The 24,676-nt window shown below is 40.4% G+C and overlaps 1 protein-coding gene across 15 annotated transcripts in view; it reads left to right on the top strand.

The window, feature by feature from the left end:
* Window positions 1-24,676, top strand: part of phtf (putative homeodomain transcription factor) — a 260,330-nt gene that overhangs the window by 164,368 nt on the left and 71,286 nt on the right. For all 15 annotated transcript variants that reach the window (XM_071664936.1, XM_071664929.1, XM_071664942.1 and 12 more), the window contains one exon: window positions 12,884-13,006. In XM_071664936.1, coding sequence (XP_071521037.1) covers window positions 12,884-13,006 — 123 coding nt within the window. The remainder of the gene's footprint in view (window positions 1-12,883; window positions 13,007-24,676) is intronic.

Here is a 24,676-nt window from a genome sequence, read left to right as displayed (position 1 = left end):
GCACAAAGGCTAATAAGTGGCACTAGAGTCTGCCAGTTATGCTGAGGATTAAAAAGAGATGAGTGATTGAGGGTGATGGGGCTGAATGTGAATGGGATGACTGGTGAGAGTAAAAGGAGGGAGCTTATGGAGCACTTTAAAAGTTGTAGCTTGGATGTGTTTGGGATTGGGCAGGGTGTGTGAAGTGAAAATGGAAATGATGAATGCAAGTTATGGGAGGGCATGGAAGGAGGTATGGTATGGATGGGAATAAATGAATATTATTGAGGAAGAGGGAAAGAAGGATGTGCAATTCTGCTATCACCAATAGTGTAGGAGGATGTTACAGAACATTGATGGAATGGATCAAGAATAGTGTGGGTGAAAGGAAAGATTGGGATTGTGAAGTATGCATAGGTATGTGTTTATGTGCCTGTGAATATGAAGACTGTATAAGGTAAGGATGAAATGAAGCTTTTCTGGAGAAATTTGAATGACTGTATAAACAGTTTTGAGAATGAGAGAAACATGGTCATATTGGGTAATATGATTGTGACAGTGGGATATGATGAAATTGGTCTGATAGATGGTAAATGGGGAGTGCCTAGAGTAAATAAGAATGGAAGTGATCTTGTGGATATTTGTGCTGAGAGGGGTTTATTCCTTGCAAACACCTTTTTTCAGCACAAGATGATCCACAGATATGCATGGATGAGAAATGATGGAATAGGAGAGCAAAAATGCTTTGATTGACTATGTGGCGGTGGATGAAAGATTTAGAAAGGCTGTGCTAGATGCTAGAGTTGTGAGAGGATTCTTTGGAGACGTACTATTTTGTGGTTCTTGTGGGGATAATGATATGAGGGAAGTGAAGGTGTGGTGTAAGGATGAATGGAGAGGTAAAAGTGTTGGCAAGTGAGAAGATGAATGAGAAAAAATGCTGGGAGAAGTATGAAAGCTTAGATGAAAGTGCAGTGAATGTAGGGAAGCAGTCATGTGTGAATGAGATATTTAAAATCTTTAGAGAGAGGTACTATTTAAGGTTGTAGAATTAGTAGGTGGATACAAGGTCGTGAGATATTGGGATAAAAAGGGCAATGCATGATGGACGGAAGAGATTAGAGATGCTGTGGAAGAGAAGAAAAAGGCATGTGGTAGGTTTCTCGATAGAAATGTACCAGTGGAAGTTCAGCAAAGGAGGAGGAAAGAATACAAAATATGTAAGCAGAATGTTAAGAAGCTGATAGAGGAAAGTAAAGGAAGAGTAGATGAAGATTTTGTAAGGAACTTAAGTGGAAAGTTTTGGGATAATAAGAAACTATACTGGAAGGAGATGAAAAAGAAAAGGGTGGATGTAAGAGTGGAAATGTTAATGTGAAAAGTAAGGAAGGAGAGTTGCTGAATGAAAAGGATGAAGTGAAAGGAAGATGGAAAGAGTGTTTTGAAGACTGATGAATGTGGGACAAGGAGTGGCAGCAGTTGTTGCATGCATGGTTATGGAGGATGGAAGAAAGAAGATACAAGTGCAAGAGCCTTCAGCAGAAAGGGAGGTAAGAAGGTCAGTAATGAGGCTGAAGGTAGGAAAGGCACCTGGGGTGGATGGGATTACTGCTGAAATGCTGAATTATGAAGGAGAAAGTGTGATAGGGTGGATGCCTCTGATATGTAATTTAGCATTGAAACAGAATGTTGTACCTGAGGATTGGATGAAAGCTATTATCATTCCTTTATTCAAAGGGAAAGGTGCTAGGGATGTATGCAGCAATTATAGGGGAATAAGTCTATTAAGTGTACTAGGAAAAGTATGTGAAAGAATGTTAATTGATAGAGTGATGGAAGTGACTGAATGCAGAATATGTGAAGAGCAAGGGGGTTTTAGGAAAGGTAGGGGATATGTAGATTAGATTTTTGCAGTAAAGATGGCCGTGGAAAAGTATATAGCTTTTATGGATCTGGAGAAAGCATATGACAGAGTTGAGTGGAATGCTCTATGGGATGTGTTAAGGTTATTTTGTGTAGGGGGACAACTGATGGATGGTGTGAAAGCCTTCTAAAGAGGAGCAAATGCATATGTAAGAGTGGATGGAAAACTGAATGAAAGTTTTAGGATATATGTAGGTGTGATGCTGGGATATTTGATGTTGCCATGGCTTTTTGATAAATATATGGATTGGCTGATAAGAAAGATGAAAGCATAACTAGGGAAAAGGGGTGCAGAGATGAGTGTGGCAGTGTGATATGGTGGCTAGTGGCAAGCCTGTTTGAGGATTATACAGTGGTTTTGCTGAGAGTGAAGAGGAGTTACATGAGATTGCATGAAAAAGATGGACAAGAGGAGGCCAGATTGACCCACAACTGTGTTTTCTGGTAAAATAAAAACTTTAATTTGACAAGAAAATTTAATTCTGCTCAGCAGTCTTTTAAGCTATTATCGACTCACCACTGCAGCACATTAGCCTTTTAGTGTCCCTGTTACCAATGTCATTTATATAGTTTATTTATGGCATTTTTCTCAGAGTATACTTGAATTAATAGAATATTTGTCTAAACAACTTTTGAAGGTATTTGTAGTCTTAGCATTTACTAAGTTTGACGGTAACTTATTCTTGTGCTCAACACACACTTGTAACTGCATTTCCTTGTATTTTGAAAAGGTGTTTGTGATTTACGGTATCAAACTTGTTCAGAATTTTGAACATTTGGATACGTTGCCATGGTCTACATATTCTAAGGGAGAGGAATTACAATCGTTTTAGCCTCTCTTTGAATGTCAGATTCCCAAGGGATGGGATCAGTTTTCTCATGTGTTTTTGTACTTGCTCTAGCTTTTCCTCATCTCTTTTATAGTTTAGAGACCAAAACTGGACTACATTTTCAAGATGTGGTCTTACTAGAGAATAATAAAGTGTGAGAATTTTTTCTGGTGTCTTGTAATCTAAGTTCTTGGCTATGAAACCTAACATTTGGTTGCCCTTTTTACATGTTGCTTGACACTGTTTAGTGTACTTCAGATTGTTGCTGATGACAGCCTCAAGGTCCTTTTCTTCATTTGCTTTAGTTAGAGAGTTTCTGAATAGTTTGTAGTCATAACGAGTATTCTTGTCTCCAAGGTGCATAACTTCTGACTTGTCTAATTAGACTTCATTTGCCTTCTGTATAAGTTAAGATCTCTCTCATTCACATTCATTTCGCAGTCCCACCTGTTTACAGCTCTACCTCCAGGTTTAGTATTGTCAGTAGATTTGGAGATCTTAGATATGAGACAGAGTTCTAGGTTATTAATGTATGTTGTGAAAAGAAATGGGCCTAGGTCCGACCCCTGTGGCACACCACTCGTTACATTCAGCCAATCTGAGGATTTGCCATTTAATACTACTGTGCTTTTTTCTGGTAAGCCAGTCTCTGATCCATGTACAGAGTTCTTCGCTGATTCTGTGTGCTTTGAGTTTAAGTAAAAGTCTCTTGTGAGATACTGTATCGAAAATCTTGTAAATCTAAGTATACTACATTAGAAGGTACTTTTTGTCCCAATTCTGATAAATAACATTAAGAAATTCCAGCAAATTTGTTTGTCTAATATAATTTGTGATTTACTAGAAATATGACAGTTCTATCCCGTATTATTTATCCCATCGTTTTACCTAATACTGACGTAAGACTAATTGGGCAGGAGTTCAAGACCCTTTATTAATATCCTTTTTGATATATATACAGGAGTAACATTTGCTTGTTTCTCGTCAGCACCTGACCATCCAAAAGGTATTTGTTGAATATTTTTGATATAAGGTATATCAGCTGTCTCCTGACCTCCCTTCAAAATCTTGGAGCTAAGTTATCTGGGCTGTTGGATTTATGATTTGATTGGTCCAGGTATTTGAATACTTTAGAGCTCTTTATTTCTCAAACCTCCAACTCTCCTTCATCAGATTCTTGAGGTATTTTCATTGGTTGCAGTATTCGAGATGTTTCTTCTGTTATGAATAAGCAGTTAAAATAATTATTTAGTTTGGTAGCCATTTCCTTGTCATCACTAGTTAGTCATGTTCATTTCATAATGGTCTAATTCCTTTTTTTTTACCGTATTTCTTTGTCTTAATTATTTGAAGAATTCCTTTGGATTATTCTTAACTTTCAAGGAAATTCTTTTTTCTTCCTTGCATTCACTATGTCTTATGACCTTACACTCTCTATGGATTTTGATTAATTCCTGGCGATTTTCATCATTTACCGTTGATTTGAATTTCTTATGTTTTTTTTCTTTTGGCAAAATAGTCCTTTGTTCTCCTATTCATCCATGATGGTTTTGAAATATTGCAAGTTCTCGTAGTTCGTGGAATATGTTTGTTTTCAATCCTGAGTAGTGAGTTTTTAGCAATAATTCACATTTCCTGTATTGTGTGAATATTAAGGAGTGTTGTCTAATTGGTACTTTGAATTTTGTGTTTCATGTTTTCAAAATTTGCTTGCCTGTAATCTAGGAACAAGAATTTGTTGTCATTTATTTCATAATCTAAATTTATCTTTAATCAAATAGAGTAAGAGAAGAAAGTGTACTGAATTGTGCTGCGGATATGAGTGGAGAAAGACTGGAAGAAGTGAGAGCATTTAAGTATCTAGAAGCTGTCTTAGTTAAGTGTTGTGATGTGGAAGGAGAGATAAGGGAGAGAGCAGTTCAGGGTAGAAGAGTCATTGGGACCCTTAATAGAATAATGAAGGGTAGAGATCTAATTATGGAAGTGAAGAGAGGATTAAGGGAGAACATATTTTTCCCAACCCTCATCTATGCAGCCAGAACATGGACATGGAATGAGTCACAGATGTCAATAATCCAGCCTGTGGAAATGAGCTGTTTGAGAAGAGCACATGATGTGATTAAATGTAATAAAGAAAGAAATGAAAGGGTGTGGGAGAGATGTAGTGTGGCAGGGAATGCAAAGAGAATGAATTGTGGAGTGGCAGAATGGGTGAAATGTAATACTTTGAGGTGGTTTAGGCATGTGGAAAGAATGCAAGACTGGAAGTTTACAAGGAGAGTTTATGGGGGTTGGTGTGAGTGGAAGACCTGCACTGACATGGGCAAATAGGATGGAGGAATACTGGGGGTAGAGAAATAGTGGAAGACTGCATGGAATGGTGTCTCTTATGGAGACATGTAAGGACAGGGATAAGTGGAGACTATTTTGCCATGGCCGCCCTTTGATATATAGATATACAGATATAGGGGAGAAAGAATACTTTCCATGTATTCCCTGCATGTTGTAGAAGGCAACTAAAGGGGCGGGAGCGAGGGGCTGGAACCCCCCTTGTATATTTAATTTCTAAAAGGGGAAACACAAGTCAAGTGGGGAGTGCTCATCTTCCTCGAAGGCTCAGATTGAGGTGTCTGAATGTGTGTGGATGTAACCAAGATGAGAAGAAAGGAGAGATAGGTAGTATGTTTGAGGAAAGGAACTTGGATGTTTTGGCTCTGAGTGAAATGAAGTTCAAGGGTAAAGGGGAAGAGTGGTTTGGGATAGTCTTGGGAGTAAAGTCAGGGGTTGGTGAGAGGACAAGAGCAAAGGAAGGAGTAGTACTTCTCCTGAAGCAGGGATTGTGGGAGTATGTGATAGTGTAAGAAAGTAGATTCTAGATTGATATGGGTAAAACTGAAAGTGGTTGGAGAGAAAGGGGTGATTATTAGTGTCTATGCATGTGGACATGAGAAGAAAGATCATGAGAGGCGAGTGTTTTGGGAGCAAGTGCGTGAGTGTGTTAGCAGCTCAGATGCACGAGACCGGGTTATAGTGATGGGTGATTTGAATGCAAAGGTGAGTAATGTGGCAGTTGAGGGTATAATTGGTGTACATAGGGTGTTCAGTGTTGCAAATGGAAATGGTGAAGACCTTGTGGATTTGTGTGCTGAAAAAGGAGCGGTGATTGGGAATACCTGGTTTAAAAAGAGAGATGTACATAAGTATACATATGTGAGTAGGAGAGATGGTCAAAGGGCATTATTAGATTGTGTGTTAATTGATAGGCATGTAAAAGAGAGACTTTTGGATGTAAATGTTCTGAGAGGGGCAGCCAGAGGGATGTCTCATCACTATCTTTTGGAGGTGAAGGTGAAGATTTGTAGAGGTGTTCATGAAAGAAGGGAGAATATTGGGGAGAAGAGAGTGGTGAGAGTGAGTGAGCTTGGAAAGGAGACTTGTGTGAGGAAGTACCAGGAGATATTGAGTGGAGAGTGGCAAGAGGTGAGAGCAAATGACATGAGGGGAGTGGGGAAAGAATGGGATGTATTAAGGGAATCAGCAATAGCTAGTGCAAAAGATGCATTTGGCATGAGAAAGGTGGGAGGTAGGCAGATTAGAAAGGGTAGTGAGCGATGGGATGAAGTAAGGTTGTTAGTGAAAGAGAAGAGAGAGGCACTTGGAAGATTTTTGCTGGGAAGTAGTGCAAATGACTGGGAGATGTATAAAAGAACGAGGCAGGAGGTCAAGAGAAAGGCGCAAGAAGAGAAAAAGAGGGCTAATGAGAGTTAGGGAGAATTTTAGGGAGAATAAAAAGATGTTGTGGAAGGAGGTAGATAATGTGTGTAAGACAAGAGAACAAATGGGAACATTGGTGAAGGGGCAAATGGGGAGCTAGTAACAAGTAGTGATGAAGTGAGGAGATGGAGTGAGCATTTTGAAGGTTTGTTGAATGTGTTTGATGATAGAGTGGCAGATAGAGTGAGCATTTTGAAGGTTTGTTGAATGTGTTTGATGATAGAGTGGCAGATATAGGGTGTTTTGGCTGGGGTGGTGTGTGAAGTGAGAGGGTCAAGGAGAATGATTTGGTGAACAGAGAAAAGGTAGTAAAAGCTTTGCAGAAGATGAAAGGCGGCAAGGCTGCGGGTTTGCATGGTATTGCAGGAGAATTTATTAAAAAAGGGATGACTGTGTTGTTGATTGGTTGGTAAGAATATTCATTGTATGTATAGATCATATTGAAGTGCCTGAGGATTGGTAGAATGCATGCATAGTGCCAATGTACAAAGGCATAGGGGATAAAGGTGAGTGTTCAAATTACAGAGGTATAAATTTGTTGAGTATTCCTGGGAAATTATATGGGAGGGTATTGATTGAGAGGATAAAGGCATGTACAGAGCATCAGATTAGGGAAGAGCAGTGTGGTTTCAGAAGTGTCAGAGGATGTGTGGATCAGGTGTTTGCTTTGAAGAATTTATGTGAGAAATACTTAGAAAAACAGATGGATTTGTATGAAACATTAATGGATCTGGAGAAGACATATGATAGGGATGATAGAGATGCTTTGTGGAAGGTTTTAAAGAGTGTATGGTGTGGGAGGTAAGTTGCTAGAAGCAGTGAAAGGTTTTTACCAAGAATATAAGGCATGTGTATGAGTAGGAAGAGAGGAAAGTGATTGGTTTCCAGTGAATGTTGGTTTGTGGCAAGGGTGTGTGATATCTCCATGATTGTTTAATTTGTTTATGGATGGAGTTATTAGGGAAGTGAATGCAAGAGTTTTGGAGAGTGTGTGGTGGGGTGGCGACGGGAGTAGATGAAGGCCGCAAGTATGAATATGTGGAGTGGCGACGGGAATAGATGAAGGCTGCAAGTATGAATATGTACCTGTGTATATATGTATATGTCTGCGTATGTATATGTTTGTATACGTTGAGTTGTATATGTATGTATATGGGCGTTTATGTATATATGAGTGGTTAGGCCATTCTTCATCTGTTTCCTTGTGCTACCTCCTTGACGCAGGAAACAGCGTTAAGTATAATGAATAGATATAGATATGGTACCGAATGTTCAAACTGCAGAGGTATAAGTTTTTCTTAGACTAACTAATTTTTCATTTCCTGGTGGAAAAACTTTTCATACAGAGTGTGATTTTGCATGATATACACCTTTTATGATGCTCTGTTTAGTTGTTTGTAGCTTGTGGTATTTGTATCCTTCTCTGTTGATGATATTGATGAATAAATGATGAATCAAACATTAGTTGGGAACTCAAATGTGTTTGGTATTGGTAATGTAAAATTATTTTATGATAACAGCTGCAAACTGTGTGTTGTCATTTGATGATTCTAGCAGTTAAAGGATTAAATACTGGGTGACAGAAATATGCTCACAGTTTGGACAAAAAACAGACACATAAGATTTTTTGTTTTTTCGTTACGAAATGAAAGAAATGTATGTAAAAGTAGGGGATATATGTGAAAAAGGGAGCTGATATAATTCACAAGGTCAGAGAAATGTGTAGATCCTTTAGAGGGGTGTTGGGAAGGGTGGAGGAGGATGTGCTCCTTCATAATTTCTGTTTCCCGTTATGAGATGAAAGAAATAATATAAAAGTCGAGGAACTGTACAGACAAGTGAGTTAATATTTCTTCTGTGGCTATATAGTACTGCAGTATGTGCATAGATTTCCAGAGGAGTGTTGGAGGAAGGTGTACTCTCATAATTTCTGTTTCCCATTGTAGAATGAAAGATATAAATGTAAACAAAAGTGTGAGGTAATACACCTTACATCGCCCTAGCATAGAGCTGTAATGAATGCATAGTTCCTTCAGAGGAAGTGTAAAGGAGTGTAACTGTGTTGCTACTCAGCTGCCTTTATATGGGAAGTGAGCATGTTGACACCTAGACGCTATAGCCATACAGATACTATAATATTGATGGATTAGTTGAAAGATAACAAAGATCAACACTGCTATTACAAATCCCAGCACTTCCAGGACAGTCAGATGTGTATGCCTTCCAGTTTTGAATCTAAGGGTTAGGAGCACATTAGAGGTGAATGTGCAGAATTACCAAGTCTGGAGAAATAACTTGGAACGTACCAAAAAAGTTAGAAAGATTATTTAGTGAAGTACCAAGAGAAATTTCCCATTTTAGAAAGTTAAAAAATACAAGGAGGGGAGGATTTCTGGCCCCCCCGCACCCGTCCCCTCTAGTCGCCTTCTACGACACGCGAGGAATGCGTGGGAAGTATTCTTTCACCCCTATCCCCAGGGATCTATATCTATTCATTATACCTCACAAATGCAGGAGACAGCGACAAAAAAAAACAAGAAAACAAGAGAAATAAGAAACATACAAGGAAATACTAAAGATACATTTTTAAGGGCATGCGAAGCGTCTGGGGTAAACCATGGAAAGTTGTGTGGGGCCTGGATGTGGAAAGGGAGCTTTGGTTTCGGGCATTATTGCGTGGCAGCTAGAGACTGAGTGTGAACGAATGGGGCCTTTGTTGTCTTTTCCTAGTGCTACCTCGCACACACGAGGGGGTAGGGGAAGGTATTCCATGTGTGGCGAGTGGCGATGGGAGTGAATGGGGGCAGACAGTGTGAATTGTGTGCATGAGTATATATGTTTGTGTCTGTGTATGTATATATATGTGTACATTGAGATGTATAGGTATGTATATTTGCGTGTGTGGACGTGTGTGTGTATACATTGTGTATGGGGGTGGGTTGGGCCATTTCTTTCGTCTGTTTCCTTGTGCTACCTCGCAAATGCGGGAGACAGCGACAAAGCAAAATAAAAAATGATAATACATTTTAAGGAGACTGGAAATGGCTTAACACTTGAAGAAATAGCTCAAATTGATCTCTGATGAACCTTAGGTTGACAGTTATGAGAGTTGCATCAGGTCAGACAAGCAGTGAAAACTTCATACTAGCCTTGCCATTATGGCAAAATTTTGTCATAGATACTCATAATTCTTTCATGTTGAAGGCTCCAGTCACTGACAAAAGCCCACATCAAGGCCAGGCCTCAATTGAAATTATTTATTTATCTTGCTTTGTCGCTGTCTCCCGCATTTGCGAGGTAGCGCAAATGGAAAAAAAAAGTCAAGGGAAAGTATTTAGACCTGTCTTTTGAAATGTGCCAGGTCATAGTTATTGTGGAGATAGAGAGTTCCAAAGCTTTGATATGTAGAAAAAGAAGCATGTATCAAAACGGCCCATCCTTGAATTGCCTATGGCCACACAATAATCATGTGACGCACCAGCTTGCTGATTTTGCGTGGTCTTGTTAGTGGTGGAGGCACACAAGCAGCCAGCTCTCAGGAGCAAAAACCAAAGTAATACCTATAGAAGAGGGAAAGTGAACCAACATTATGGCATAGGGCAAAAGGGTCAGGTATGGAAGTTAGCCTAGAACAGTTTATAAGTTGGAATACTTTTGACTCTACTCTTTGTAGTAAGGATACAGAGCTAGAACCACCCCAAAAGTGAGAGCAGTACTCCATACAAGGATGAATCGATCCCTTGTATAAATGGAGCAGCTACTCAGAAGAGAAGAAGTTTTGACATCTAAACAGGACACCCAGTTTCTTAGAGGCAGACTTGGTTATTCCCGTAATGTGGAGTTTCCAAGGAAGAGTGGATGTTACTGTAATACCAAGTATGTTCATTGAGTCAAGAGGTGGAATTACAGAACCGTCAAAGGAGAGAACAAGAGTTGTGAGGAGTTTTTGATAGAGATGGGTAGGAATTGGGTCTTGGAGAAAATAAACTTAACAAGATTTTGTGTACCTCACTGAGATATCCTGTCCAAGTCTGAGTTATTGAGGAAGATGTGTTAAAATGAGATGCAGATTGATGAGAGAAGAGGGAGCAGAATTAAAGGATGTGGATGAATGCAGTGTTGACTCGTCAGTGTATGAGTGCATTGAATTATTTGTGAAGGGAAGGGAATCATTGAAAAAAAAAGGAGAGAAAGTGTCAGGGATAGGACAGAACCTTGAGGGATACTGCTGTTGATGGAGAAAAGGGGGGAGGCTGATACATTGACAACCACAGAGATAGATTGGCTGGAGAGGAAGCTAGATATGGAGCAAAGTAAGGGAAGGAAGCCAAAAGAAGGGAGCTTAGAGATGAGACTCCAATGCCACACCCTATCAAAAGCCTTAGATATGTCAAGGGCAACCACATTTGACTCCCCAAAATATCGGGGATTATGACCAGATGTTAGTAAGATAGGAAAGAATATCACCAGTGCGTCTTGCCTAATGGAAGCCATGCTGGTGATCAGAGAGGAGACTGTGATTTTCAAGGTATTTAAGGATGTGGGAGTTAAGGAGGGGTCAGAACGATCACCCTTCTTAGAGATGGGATGTATCAAAGCATGTTTCCAAGAAGAAGGAAAAGTTTTGGTTTTTGAACTGAAACGGAAAAGATGAGCAAGCACAGGTAAAAGTTCAGAGGCATGCTTTTTCAGTACATGGGGATGGATGCCATTAGGACCATAAGCCTTGCTTGTATCCAGAGAAAGAAGTGCATTTTGGACAGTCCAAAAAAAAATTACAGGAAGAGACATGGGATTAGTAAAAGGAGCATCAGGGGTTGAAGGAATGTTTGAGTCATCCAAGGTGGAGTTAGAGGAGAAATGGGAACCAAAGAGAATTGCTTTGTCAATGGGAGAGAGAGAGAGCTATAGTACCATCAGAATGAAAAAGTGAAGGAAAGGTAGAGCAACAGGAGTTGTTAGAGATGCTCTTAGCTTGAGACCAGAAAGACCTATCAGTGGATGACAAGGAGAGGTTATCACACTTCCTTTGAATGAACGAACGTTTTGCCTCACGGATATCGTGCTTACAGCAGTGATAAAAGTTGAATGGGAGCCAGAGGAAGGAGAGTTTTTCCAAGCCTGACCCTTTGTCTACATTGCTTCAGAACAGGAATGGTTGAACCATGGATTGGTTGAAGAAATATTCTTGGAGGAAGAGGGGACAATTACTTCCATTCCCACTAGAATAACCTCTGCTATGTGCTTGATGGAGACAGAAACACCACTACATAAGAGACAGCAATTTACCCAAGGAAAGTGAGAAAAGTTATGTAAGTTATTTCAGTCAGCTTTGTTCAGGTGCCAGTATTTATTCCTAAAAGGGGCTGCTGGAGGGGGAGGTGCCATTAGAATAGATACATTTATGAAAATGTGATCAGATGAACCAATTGGGCACAATTGTGTATTTACAGTGAGATAGACTAGAGATGGAAAAAAATCCAGAATATTAGGAGGATGGTCACAGCATACAGGTATATGGGTTGGTTGGGAGATGTTTTGCCCTAAATCATTGAGAATGGAGAACATTAGGGCTTTGATCCCTCCACCATCTATATGGGAGGAGTTCACCCATCCCCTATGGTAAATGTTGAAATCCCTGGGGTAGAGGATCTCAGCTTGCAGGTGAGAGGATGTCACAGTCTTATGGCAAGAGTTTAGATTGTCAAGGAAGGATATAAGATTTGTAGAATTAGGAGAGCAATAGGCAAAACAGAGGAAAAGTGTGGTAGTAGGGAGACAGACCTTGAGCCAAATAACATTAAAGTTTGGAGACTCAAGGTCCTTGAGGCATGCAACAAGTGTGCTTATGTTGGAATAAGCACAAACAACACCTTTGAATCGTAATCGTGAGTGGAGGTTATAGTTAGATATGAAAAAGGGACTAGTGAGAACATCATGAGACAACAGTGTCTCAGAGAGTAGTAAGATATTAGGAGAGGTATTAGACAGATGGTGTTCAACTGAGGGGAGGTTACTAGAGAGCCCACGAATGTTGGTATAGTTAATAGAAAAAGAGGGAGAGGGAAAGGTCATGGAAGTAGTTGTTACTACTGCTGCCAGAGCCCTCCCTCTCATTGGCAGAAGAGTCATGCAATGCACATGCAACTCCTTACTTGATTCAACAAAAACTGTTGGCATCTGTATGCATTGACTGTGATAGCTTCAGTTTTTTCACCAGGACTTGGCTATACTTTGCAGTCACCCATTATCAGTCTTATATCAATGAATTATCTATATTTCAGTGTTGGTGAGAATCAATTCACATTCAGTTTTGTTTTCAGGATAAAACATAGTATCATATGTTTGTATACATGTATTTTATCATCTCATTTTAGTTAGTTGCAAGATTTGGGAAGAATTAGAAGTGAAAAAAGTGGACTTGTCTGTACTGGACATCTCTTCTGCTGTTATCTCCAAAGTGGATAGTCTTCAGCATAGCACTCATTATCTACAGTTTGGTGAGTCAACAATTTTGCTTGCTTTAATGATTGGATGTTCCTGTAGAACTTTTTAAACACATTTTTAAGATATGAAGTAAGCAGTATTCATGTTTATTTTTAAGATATGTAGTCAGCATAACTAAACTGTTTGTTTTCAGTGACATTTAGTTATATTGACATGATTCCTTTAATCCTTAAAGGCCAAGTGACTCTCTAAAAGTTGCTCACCAAATAGACTTAAAACAAGGTCTTTAAATTTTGTTTCCCATTAAGAAATTAAAGAGATACATATAAAACTAAAGAATACAAACAAACAAGTGAATTAATGTACCTTGTATAGTCATGGTACATCACTACTGTACTTAATGTATAGCTCATCCATTGAGGTGATGCAAGGGTGAGGAGGGGATGTAGTAAGGATGAGCCTTAATCCCTGTTCATGTTTACGATCTACATGGAGTATAAATTTATACTCTATTATTTTTTTTTATTATACTTAGTCGCTGTCTCCCGCGTTAGTGAGGTAGCACAAGGAAACAGATGAAAGAATGGCCCCACCTATACACATACACATGTATGTATATACATAAACGCCCACACACGCACATATACATACCTATACATTTCAACGTATACATACACAGACATATACGTATATACACATGTACATAATTCATACATGCTGCCTTCATTCATTCCTGTCGCCACCCTGCATGAAATGGCACCCCCCTCCCCCCACACACACGAGAGATAGCGCTAGGAGAAGACAACAAAGGTCACATTCGGTCACACTCGGTCTCTAGCTGTCATGTGTAATGCACTGAAACCACAGCTCCCTTTCCACATCCAGGCCCCACAAAACTTTCCATGGTTTACCTCAGATGTTTTACATGCCCTGGTTCAATCCATTGATAGCACGTTGACCCCGGTATACCACGTCGTTCCAATTCACTCTATAACTTGCTCACCTTTCACCCTCCTGTATGTTCAGGCCCTGATTGCTCAAAATCTTTTTCACTCCATCCTTCCACCTCCAATCTGGTCTTCCACTTCTCATTCCCTCCATCTTTGACACATATATCCTCTTTGTCAATCTTTCCTCACTCGCTCTCTCCAGAGACCAAACCATTTCAAAACACCCTCTTCTGCTCTCTCAACCACACTCGTTTCATTACCACACATCTCTTTTACCCTTTCATTACTTACTCGATCGAACCGCCTCACACCACATATTGTCCTCAAACATCTCATTTCCAACACATCCACCCTCCTCCACACAACCCTGTCTATAGCCCATGCAATGCAACCATATAGCATTGTTGGAACCACCATTCCTTCAAACATACCTATTTTTGCTTTCCGAGATAACGTTCTTGCCTTCCACACTTTCTTCATCGCTCCCAGAACCTTCACCCCCTCCCCCATCCTGTGACTCACTTCCGCTTCCATGATTCCATCCGCTGCTAATTTCACTCCCAGATATCTAAAGCACTTCACTTCCTCCAGTTTTTGTCCATTCAAACTTACCTCCCAATTGACTTGTCCCTCAACCCTCCTGAACCTAATAACCTTGCTCTTCTTCATATTTACTCTCAGCTTTCTTCTTTCACACGCTTTACCAAATGCAGTCACCAACTTCTTCAGTTTCTCACTCGAATCGGCCACCAGCAGTGTATCATCAGCAAAGAACAACTGACTCACTTCCCAAGCCCTCTCATCCAGAACAGACTGCATACTTGCTCCTGTCTCCAAAACTCTTGCATTCACCTCCCTAACCACTCCATCCATATACAAATTGAACAACCATGGAGACATCACGCACCCCTGCCACAAACCGACAATTCACTGGGAACTAATCACTTTCCTCTCTTCCCACTTGTACATATGCCTTACATTCTTGATAAAAATTTTTCACTGCTTCTAGCAACTAACTTTCCACACCATATACTCTTAATACCTTCGACAAAGCATCTCTATCGACTCTATCCTATGCCTTCTTCAGATCCATAAATGTTACATACAAGTCCCTCTAATTTTCTAAGTATTTCTCACATACATTCCAAAGCAAACACCTGATCCACACATCCTATACCACTTCTGAAACCACACTGCTCTTCCCCAGTCTAATGCTCTGTACATGCCTTTAACCTCTCAATCAATACCCTCCCTTACAATTTCCCAGGAATAAATACTCAACAAATTTATACCTCTGTAGTTTGAACGCTCAACCTTATCCCCTTTGCCTTTGTACCATGGCACTATGCGTGCATTCCGCCAATCCTCAGGCACTTCACCATGAGCCATACATACATTGAATATCCTTACCAACCAGTCAACAACACATTCATCCCTTCTTTGATAAATTCCACTGCAATACCAACCAAACCTGCCGTCTCACCGGCTTTCATCTTCCACAAAGCTTTCACTACCTCTTCTCTGTTTACCAGAATATTCTCCCTGACCCTTTCACTTCGCACACCACCTCGGCCAAAACATCCTATATCTGCCACTCTATCATCAAACACATTCAACAAACCTTCAAAATACTCACTCCATCTCCTTCTCACTTTACCACTACTTGTTATTACCTCCCCATTATTCCCCTTCACCAATGTCTTGTCTTATGCACTTTATTTACCTCCTTCCAAAACATCTTTTTGTTCTCCCTAAAATTTAATGATACTCTCTCACCCCAACTCTCATTTGCCCTCTTTTTCACCTTTTGCACCTTTCTCTTGACCTCCTGCCTCTTTCTTTTATACTTCTCCCAGTCATTCACACTACTTCCCTGCAAAAATCATCCAAACGCCTCTCTCTTCTCTTTCATTAACAATCCCACTTCTTCATCCCACCTCTCACTACCCTTTCTAATCTGCCTACCTTCCACCTTTTTAAATACATTTACATAATTTATACACATTTACATAAATTTACACATGGGGGAAGGGGGAGGCAAGGGGGGGTTGTGCCATATGATGAAAATTTACTTAGTGGTACTTATCATTTATGGTTATCATTTACATATTTGCCTATCTATCCATCTATCTATCTACCTTTTTTTTTTTTTTTTTTTTTTTTTTTTATACTTTGTCGCTGTCTCCCGCGTTTGCGAGGTAGCGCAAGGAAACAGACGAAAGAAATGCCCCCCCCCCCCATACACATGTACATACACACGTCCACACACGCAAATATACATACCTACACAGCTTTCCATGGTTTACCCCAGACGCTTCACACGCCTTGCTTCAATCCACTGACAGCACGTCAACCCCTGTATACCACATGACTCCAATTCACTCTATTTCTTGCCCTCCTTTCACCCTCCTGCATGTTCAGGCCCCGATCACACAAAATCTTTTTCACTCCATCTTTCCACCTCCAATTTGGTCTCCCTCTTCTCCTCGTTCCCTCCACCTCCGACACATATATCCTCTTGGTCAATCTCTCCTCACTCATTCTCTCCATGTGCCCAAACCATTTCAAAACACCCTCTTCTGCTCTCTCAACCACGCTCTTTTTATTTCCACACATCTCTCTTACCCTTACGTTACTTACTCGATCAAACCACCTCACACCACACATTGTCCTCAAACATCTCATTTCCAGCACATCCATCCTCCTGCGCACATCTCTATCCATAGCCCACGCCTCGCAACCATACAACATTGTTGGAACCACTATTCCCTCAAACATACCCATTTTTGCTTTCCGAGATAATGTTCTCGACTTCCACACATTTTTCAAGGCTCCCAAAATTTTCGCCCCCTCCCCCACCCTATGATCCACTTCCGCTTCCATGGTTCCATCCGCTGACAGATCCACTCCCAGATATCTAAAACACTTCACTTCCTCCAGTTTTTCTCCATTCAAACTCACCTCCCAATTGACTTGACCCTCACCCCTACTGTACCTAATAACCTTGCTCTTATTCACATTTACTCTCAACTTTCTTCTTCCACACACTTTACCAAACTCAGTCACCAGCTTCTGCAGTTTCTCACATGAATCAGCCACCAGCGCTGTATCATCAGCGAACAACAACTGACTCACTTCCCAAGCTCTCTCATCCCCAACAGACTTCATACTTGCCCCTCTTTCCAGGACTCTTGCATTTACCTCCCTTACAACCCCATCCATAAACAAATTAAACAACCATGGAGACATCACACACCCCTGCCGCAAACCTACATTCACTGAGAACCAATCACTTTCCTCTCTTCCTACACGTACACATGCCTTACATCCTCGATAAAAACTTTTCACTGCTTCTAACAACTTGCCTCCCACACCATATATTCTTAATACCTTCCACAGAGCATCTCTATCAACTCTATCATATGCCTTCTCCAGATCCATAAATGCTACATACAAATCCATTTGCTTTTCTAAGTATTTCTCACATACATTCTTCAAAGCAAACACCTGATCCACACATCCTCTACCACTTCTGAAACCGCACTGCTCTTCCCCAATCTGATGCTCTGTACATGCCTTCACCCTCTCAATCAATACCCTCCCATATAATTTACCAGGAATACTCAACAAACTTATACCTCTGTAATTTGAGCACTCACTCTTATCCCCTTTGCCTTTGTACAATGGCACTATGCACGCATTCCGCCAATCCTCAGGCACCTCACCATGAGTCATACATACATTAAATAACCTTACCAACCAGTCAACAATACAGTCACCCCCTTTCTTAATAAATTCCACTGCAATACCATCCAAACCTGCTGCCTTGCCGGCTTTCATCTTCCGCAAAGCTTTTACTACCTCTTCTCTGTTTACCAAATCATTTTCCCTAACCCTCTCACTTTGCACACCACCTCGACCAAAACACCCTATATCTGCCACTCTGTCATCAGACACATTCAACAAACCTTCAAAATACTCATTCCATCTCCTTCTCACATCACCGCTACTTGTTATCACCTCCCCATTTACGCCCTTCACTGAAGTTCCCATTTGCTCCCTTGTCTTACGCACCCTATTTACCTCCTTCCAGAACATCTTTTTATTCTCCCTAAAATTTACTGATAGTCTCTCACCCCAACTCTCATTTGCCCTTTTTTTCACCTCTTGCACCTTTCTCTTGACCTCCTGTCTCTTTCTTTTATACTTCTCCCACTCAATTGCATCTTTTCCCTGCAAAAATCGTCCAAATGCCTCTCTCTTCTCTTTCACTAATACTCTTACTTCTTCATCCCACCACTCACTACCCTTTCTAAACAGCCCACCTCCCACTCTTCTCATGCCACAAGCATCTTTTGCACAATCCATCACTGATTCCCTAAATACATCCCATTCCTCCCCCACTCCCCTTACTTCCATTGTTCTCACCTTTTTCCATTCTGTACACAGTCTCTCCTGGTACTTCCCCACACAGGTCTCCTTCCCAAGCTCACTTACTCTCACCACCTTCTTCACCCCAACATTCACTCCTCTTTTCTGAAAACCCATACTAATCTTCACCTTAGCCTCCACAAGATAATGATCAGACATCCCTCCAGTTGCACCTCTCAGCACATTAACATCCAAAAGTCTCTCTTTCGCACGCCTGTCTATCTACCTATCTGTACTTTTGATTACCTGTTCCCTTTGGCAAAAGAGTGTCCATAACTGTTGAACGCCAGTTCCTCTTCATATCCTATAGAACCTCACCCTTAACAAGCCACTGGCAGTGTTTTCAGGGGCTCATACATAATGTTCCTACTTGTGCCTATGTTTCTACCTAATATTCATGCTTAATGTTACATCCTACTACAAATACGTAATGCTCCTCCCACTTACTTCTCCCTAATGTTCCTACCCATTACTTCTATCAATTGCACTTATCATTTCGCCAAAAGACGGTGCTAGCAGAAAGCGGACAGAGTGACAGCAGTCTAGGTGTAGGTGAGGTAGAAAGAAAAGACAGCTACCTGGGTCAAAGGAGTGCAGCTTGATAGCCGCTGAAGTGCTGGCTCACTACGCAGCCATCAGTAACCCACCCAATATCCAGGCAGATAGTACAGGTATATACCTCCCAGGTCATTGGCTACCTAAAGAAGAAAGCTGAGAGTAAATGTGAATCAGAGCAAGGTTATTAGGTACAGTTGGGTTGAGGGACAAGTCAATTGGGAGATAAGTTTGAATGGAGAAAAACTGGAGGAAGTGAAGTGTTTTAGATATCTGGGAGTGGATTTGGCAGCGGATGGAACCATGGAAGCAGAAGTGAGTCACAGGGTGGGGGAGGGGGCGAAAGTTCTGGGGGCGTTGAAAAATGTGTGGAAGTCAAGAACATTATCTCGGAAAGCAAAAATGGAATGCTTAAGGGAATAGTGGTTCCAACAATGTTATATGAATGCGAGGCGTGGGCTATAGATAGGGTTGTGCGGAGGAGGGTGGATGTGCTGGAAATGAGATGTTTGAGGACAATATGTGGTGTGAAGTGGTTTGATCAAGTAAGTAATAATAGGGTAAGAGAGATGTGTGGTAATAAAAAGAGTGTGGTTGAGAGAGCAGATGCGGGGGGAGGGGGTTGTTATTTCATGGAAAGAATAAGGGCAGACAGTATGAATTATGTACATGTGTATATATGTATATGTCTTTGTGTGTATATATATGTATACGTTGAGATGTATAGGTATATATAGTTGCGTGTTTGGACGTGTATGTCTATACATGTGTATGTGAGTGGATTGGGCCATTCTTTTGTCTGTTTCCTTGCGCTACCTCGCTAATGTGGGAGACAGCGACAAAGCAAAATAGATAAATATTCTTTCTTTCATACTATTTGCCATTTCCCGCATTAGCGAGGTAACGTTAAGAACAGAGGACTGGGCCTTAGAGGGAATTTCCTAACCTGGCCCCCTTCTCTGTTCCTTCTTTTGCAAAATTAAAAAAAAAAAAACTAGAGGGGAGGATTTCCAGTCCCCTGCTCCCTTCCCTTTTAGTCGCCTTCTACAACATGCAGGGAATACGTGGGAAGTATTCTTTCTTCCCTATCCCCAGGGATATATATATATATATATATATATATATATATATATATATATATATATATATATATATATATATATATATATATATTTTCTTTCTTTCAAACTATTCGCCATTTCCCGCATTAGCGAGGTAGCGTTAAGAACAGAGGACTGGGCCTTTGAGGGAATACCCTCACCTGGCCCAATTCTCCGTTCCCTCTTTTGAAAAAAAAAAAAAAAAAAAAAAAAAAAAAAAACGAGAGGGGAGGATTTCCAGCCCCCCGCTCCCTCCCCTTTTAGTCGCCTTCTACGACACGCAGGGAATACGTGGGAAGTATTCTTAATCCCCTATCCCCAGGGATAATATATATATATATATATATATATATATATATATATATATATATATATATAGATATATATATATATATATATATATATCCAGGGGATAGGTGAGAAAGAATACTTCCCACTCATTCCTCATGTGTTATATTTACTTGTGACTGTGTGGATGACCAGAGCATTTTGTTTGTTGATTTTATGTTGATGTTTGTGTTCTAGGGAATGAATTGCATCTGTGTGTTGTATGTGATGTGTAGATTAGTTGGTGATCTGTTGAGTGAGAGTATGGCCATTCTAGGTAAAGGGAGGGTGAACATTAGATTCATGTCTGCCTGGAGTTGAAAAGATGACTTGAAGACTGATGTGGAGATGCAGACATTTTCTTCTGGATGAGCCACTGTTGCAGTTGTGTAATATAGTGTTGCATGTTTCATGTTTTTTCTGTGATGTTAGAGTACCTTGATGAGATTGTATGGTCATCTGCATATAAGAAAATCTTCATACTGTGGTATTGTGGAGGTAATGGGAGGTCATATTGGAAGAGATAGATTGAAGAGGATTGGAAAGAGGTCTACTGTATGGGGAATTCTTTTGTAAAGTTTAAGGATATTTGAGATGGAGCCTTTGTTAGTGACTCTTGCTTGGTGGTTGGCTATGAAGTTGGTCATTGTCATTTTTGTGGAGGGTGGTATCAAATATCTTGTGTGAGAAGTGCTGGGGACAGTGTCAAATCCTTTTTAATGTCTGTTGCCACTAATACTGTGTGGAATGGGTTTATGGATTGTTGAAATAATATAGGATGTGGTGTGAGCTCTATGTGTGGTGTGGTAGTAAAGAGATTGGTTCTAAAGTTTTACTGTGTAGATGAGAATGGGATATTTGGCATGGTTCTGATATGGGTCAGTATTTGAGAGAGTTTGGATACAGAATTGTGCAGGTGTTATGGGGCAGTAAGAAGAGGGGAAAGTGGGTGGTTTTCAAGGGCTATGATATTTTTGCTATGATGGCAAGCTTCCAAATGTTTGGGATTCTGTTGTGGCGTGGAGTGATAAAGAATACATGTAAGCGCCTAGATTTTACATGGACCAAAGTATCTTATATGAAGGATTGATATGTTGTAGTCATTTGTAGGAGAGTTCTGTTTTTTAACTAAGATTAGTGTATTTCATGTGGTAGTGTATTTCATGTAGTGCAAGTGATGGATGGGTGAGTAGTTGTTTCTGGATGGATTTAGGGGTGTGGTTGGTTTGTGGCTAGTTTTTAAGTAGTGTTGCATGAGTATATTCGTGTGTCTTATAAAAGGGATTGGATTGGGTCAGAAATGCGTAATGAGTGGGGTCTGGGTTGGCGTGGGAGGTGTGGCTTTTTTTTTTATGTGGGCCAGAGTTTGTTGTTGTGGGTTTTGTGGGCCAGAGTTAGTTGTTTTGGGTTTCAGTCGTTTGTTTAAGTGATGGTTTTGTTTAGAGTTTGGATTTGTTCTGTGATTCCTTTTACTGTTGAGTGGTTTTGTGTTAGATAGTTTCTTTGTTATAAAGCTTGCAGCATGTAGGGAGAAGTTTGGGTTATATTTCTGTGTATGTTTTTTTTTTGCAGGCTTGGTTGATATTGATGTAATGTTACATGGATTGATATAGGGGTAGAAATCATTAAGAGTATGAAGTTTTGGAGCTTGGATTCCATTACTGTGAATGCTGGCCAGTCTGCTTTTGATGGATGTGTAGATTGGGTAGGTTAGGTGTAGGAGTGATCAAAATGGCTATGTGGTCAGAGTAGAATTTGTATAGTATGCTCCAGTTGGTCTTTGCATGCAGTGCTGGTGTGCAAAAACTAATGACTGGTAGGATTGGTTGGTGGAGGAGGTGAAATGGGTGACAGGTTGGCGGGTTGTGTGGATTGAGCGTGTTGAAAGGGTGCAGTTGATTTATATGAGTACTTCAGTTCACCCCCCAGGGAGCTTGGGTGCAACTGTTGAGCTTTGAAGGATGGTAGGTACTGAAATCTCCACATAGCTAGGTACTGTGCATATTGGTCAGCTTCTGCACTTGGGGAGAATATCTGAGACAGGTGGAAGGAGGTGGTATGTAGGTATTGATTTTGTTGTAACTAGGGTTGTGTAGCTTTAATTGTATGGGTTGTGTTTCAGAAATGTTGTCATTGCTTGTAATCTGTTTGGTGCCTGGAGTAATACCTGAGAATACGGTGATTTAGTGCACGTCATGAGTCCTCCTTGTTCATGTTATCCCATCCATATAAACGTTATATAACCATTTTGGCATAAGACATTCTTGATGCACTCCCACACAAATTTCATACCACTTTTTACTCTTACACATGTGCCTCTAATATTAAAACTCCCAACAGCATTCATAACTCTCCAAAGTGCTTCCCTATTCATCTATCATGGGCCATTGCCAAATTCATTTGTATATTGCATATACCTATCCTTTTACTAAAACATTCTCAGCTGCCTCTAGAAGTGCAAAAAATTTGATGTATGCCTTTTTTTATCTTCCTAAACCTGCTTTTATCTTTACCAACAAGGGTTTCACTAATTCTTTTTACTTAATCAATCAATCTTTCTACCTTAATCAATCAGTCTTTCTACACACCTTTCAAGTATCACTAAGGAGACTTTTTCATTGTAGTTGTCTGCTGTTTTCTGCATTAATGGGGTTGTGCCATGAACAAACAACCGTTGCCTCACTTGCACTCAGCTTTTCCTTGGGTCTCATATGTAATACACCAAAACCAGGGCTCACCATCCACAACCAAGCCCCACAAACCATTCCATGGTTAACCCTGACAGCTTCCAGGGCGCTGATTCAGCCCATTGACAGCATTTCGCTAAGGAGATGAGGCTACTTCTGAATAATCCTTACTCTTACTTTTACTCCCCATATTTTGATTCTTCTGACTAGTTTGCCATTTACCAAATAGTGAGGTAGTGCCAGTTATAGAAGAAGAAGAATGGCTACATTTGCTCACTTCCACTCTTTAATTCTCATATTTAATACCCTGAAACTTTAGTCCTTTATCCATAGCCAAACCTTGCTGACCTTTTTGTGCTTTTCTTTGACCACTTCATATACCTTGATTCAGCCCATTGCCATCATGTGAGTCCCCATATATGAAATTGCTCCAGTTACCTGTACACCATACATGGCTTTCACCCTCTTGCAAGTTGAGGCCATAGTAACCTGAAGCCTCTGTCACTCCATCCTTCCATTTTTTTTTTTTTTTTGTGTTCTGCCCCTCACCCTTGCTCCATCCATTTCTAAGACATATAATTACTATCTGTATGTTATGGGGAGATAGTTTTACTACAATGTTACCCTGTCTTTTAATTTTGATTATATGTAGTATGTTTATAGTCCAGAGTAATGAATGCACACTCATGCATCTCAGCCCAGACCAGGTACCTATTTATTGACTGGCCCCAAGTGAATGATGAACACCCAGGTTGGATGAAGGCTGATTGCTGCACCCAGGATTTAAACTCTTATAGGGTTGACTCCAGGGTGGCCTATGCTGACTCATGGTCAGTAATGCTAACTGCTACACCCTTACGGTCCATGGTGTGGTGGTTAGTCAGTCTCTCTTCATTGATTATTGGACTCCAACTGCTCGGGGTTGCTTTGTATGTGAAAACTTGCTTTGACGATGTATCATAGGGAGAATACTCTCATCACAGAACTTCTCACTCCAAAGGAGTCCAAATTTCCTTGCTGCTGGAAATAATTCAGCCTTGGGCTGCAGTAGCAACACCATGACTTTCATAGTAATTGGGCCTGGGATAGTTATAAACAAATGAATAATCTGTTTCTTCTTATCCTCTTCATGTTTCAAAATCATGTCAGCATATCTTGGTCAGCTCTGCCAGTCATACTCACCTTATTTCCACACCTTTTTCTTACACTGTCATTCCTCACATCACATGTGGTCCTCAAGCATTTCACTTCCAATTTATTTGATTTCTTTCGTTCCCTTGTATTTAAAGCCCACAGCTCACATCCATACAGCCCTGTTGGAAGTACCATACCCATTATCCATTCTCATCTTTGATCTCCCTTTTCACACACTCTTTAATGCACCCAGGACCTTTGTTCCCTTACCCTCCCAATGGTTCACCTTGCCTCCCATAGTTCCATCCATTATGCATTGGTTAGATACTATCGTTTTATAGTGGTATGGCAGCTGACCACTTTTCCATGTAGTTTCCAGTTACTTTTCACCATGTCACTCACCACATTCCATCTGTGCCCCCAGCTTTTCCATTCTTGAGGAGCTTTATTGCTTTTTTCTTCCTTTACTACATATTTATTTTTCTCTTCCTTTACCTGTATTTCTGAAGTATCAATAGATGCATATCATTACCATTATC

This window comes from Panulirus ornatus, chromosome 9, assembly GCF_036320965.1.
Source record: "Panulirus ornatus isolate Po-2019 chromosome 9, ASM3632096v1, whole genome shotgun sequence".
In the NCBI taxonomy this organism is placed as follows: domain Eukaryota; kingdom Metazoa; phylum Arthropoda; class Malacostraca; order Decapoda; family Palinuridae; genus Panulirus; species Panulirus ornatus.
Note: the sequence above shows the minus strand (reverse complement) of the source record. Positions and strands in the feature narration are given on the sequence as shown.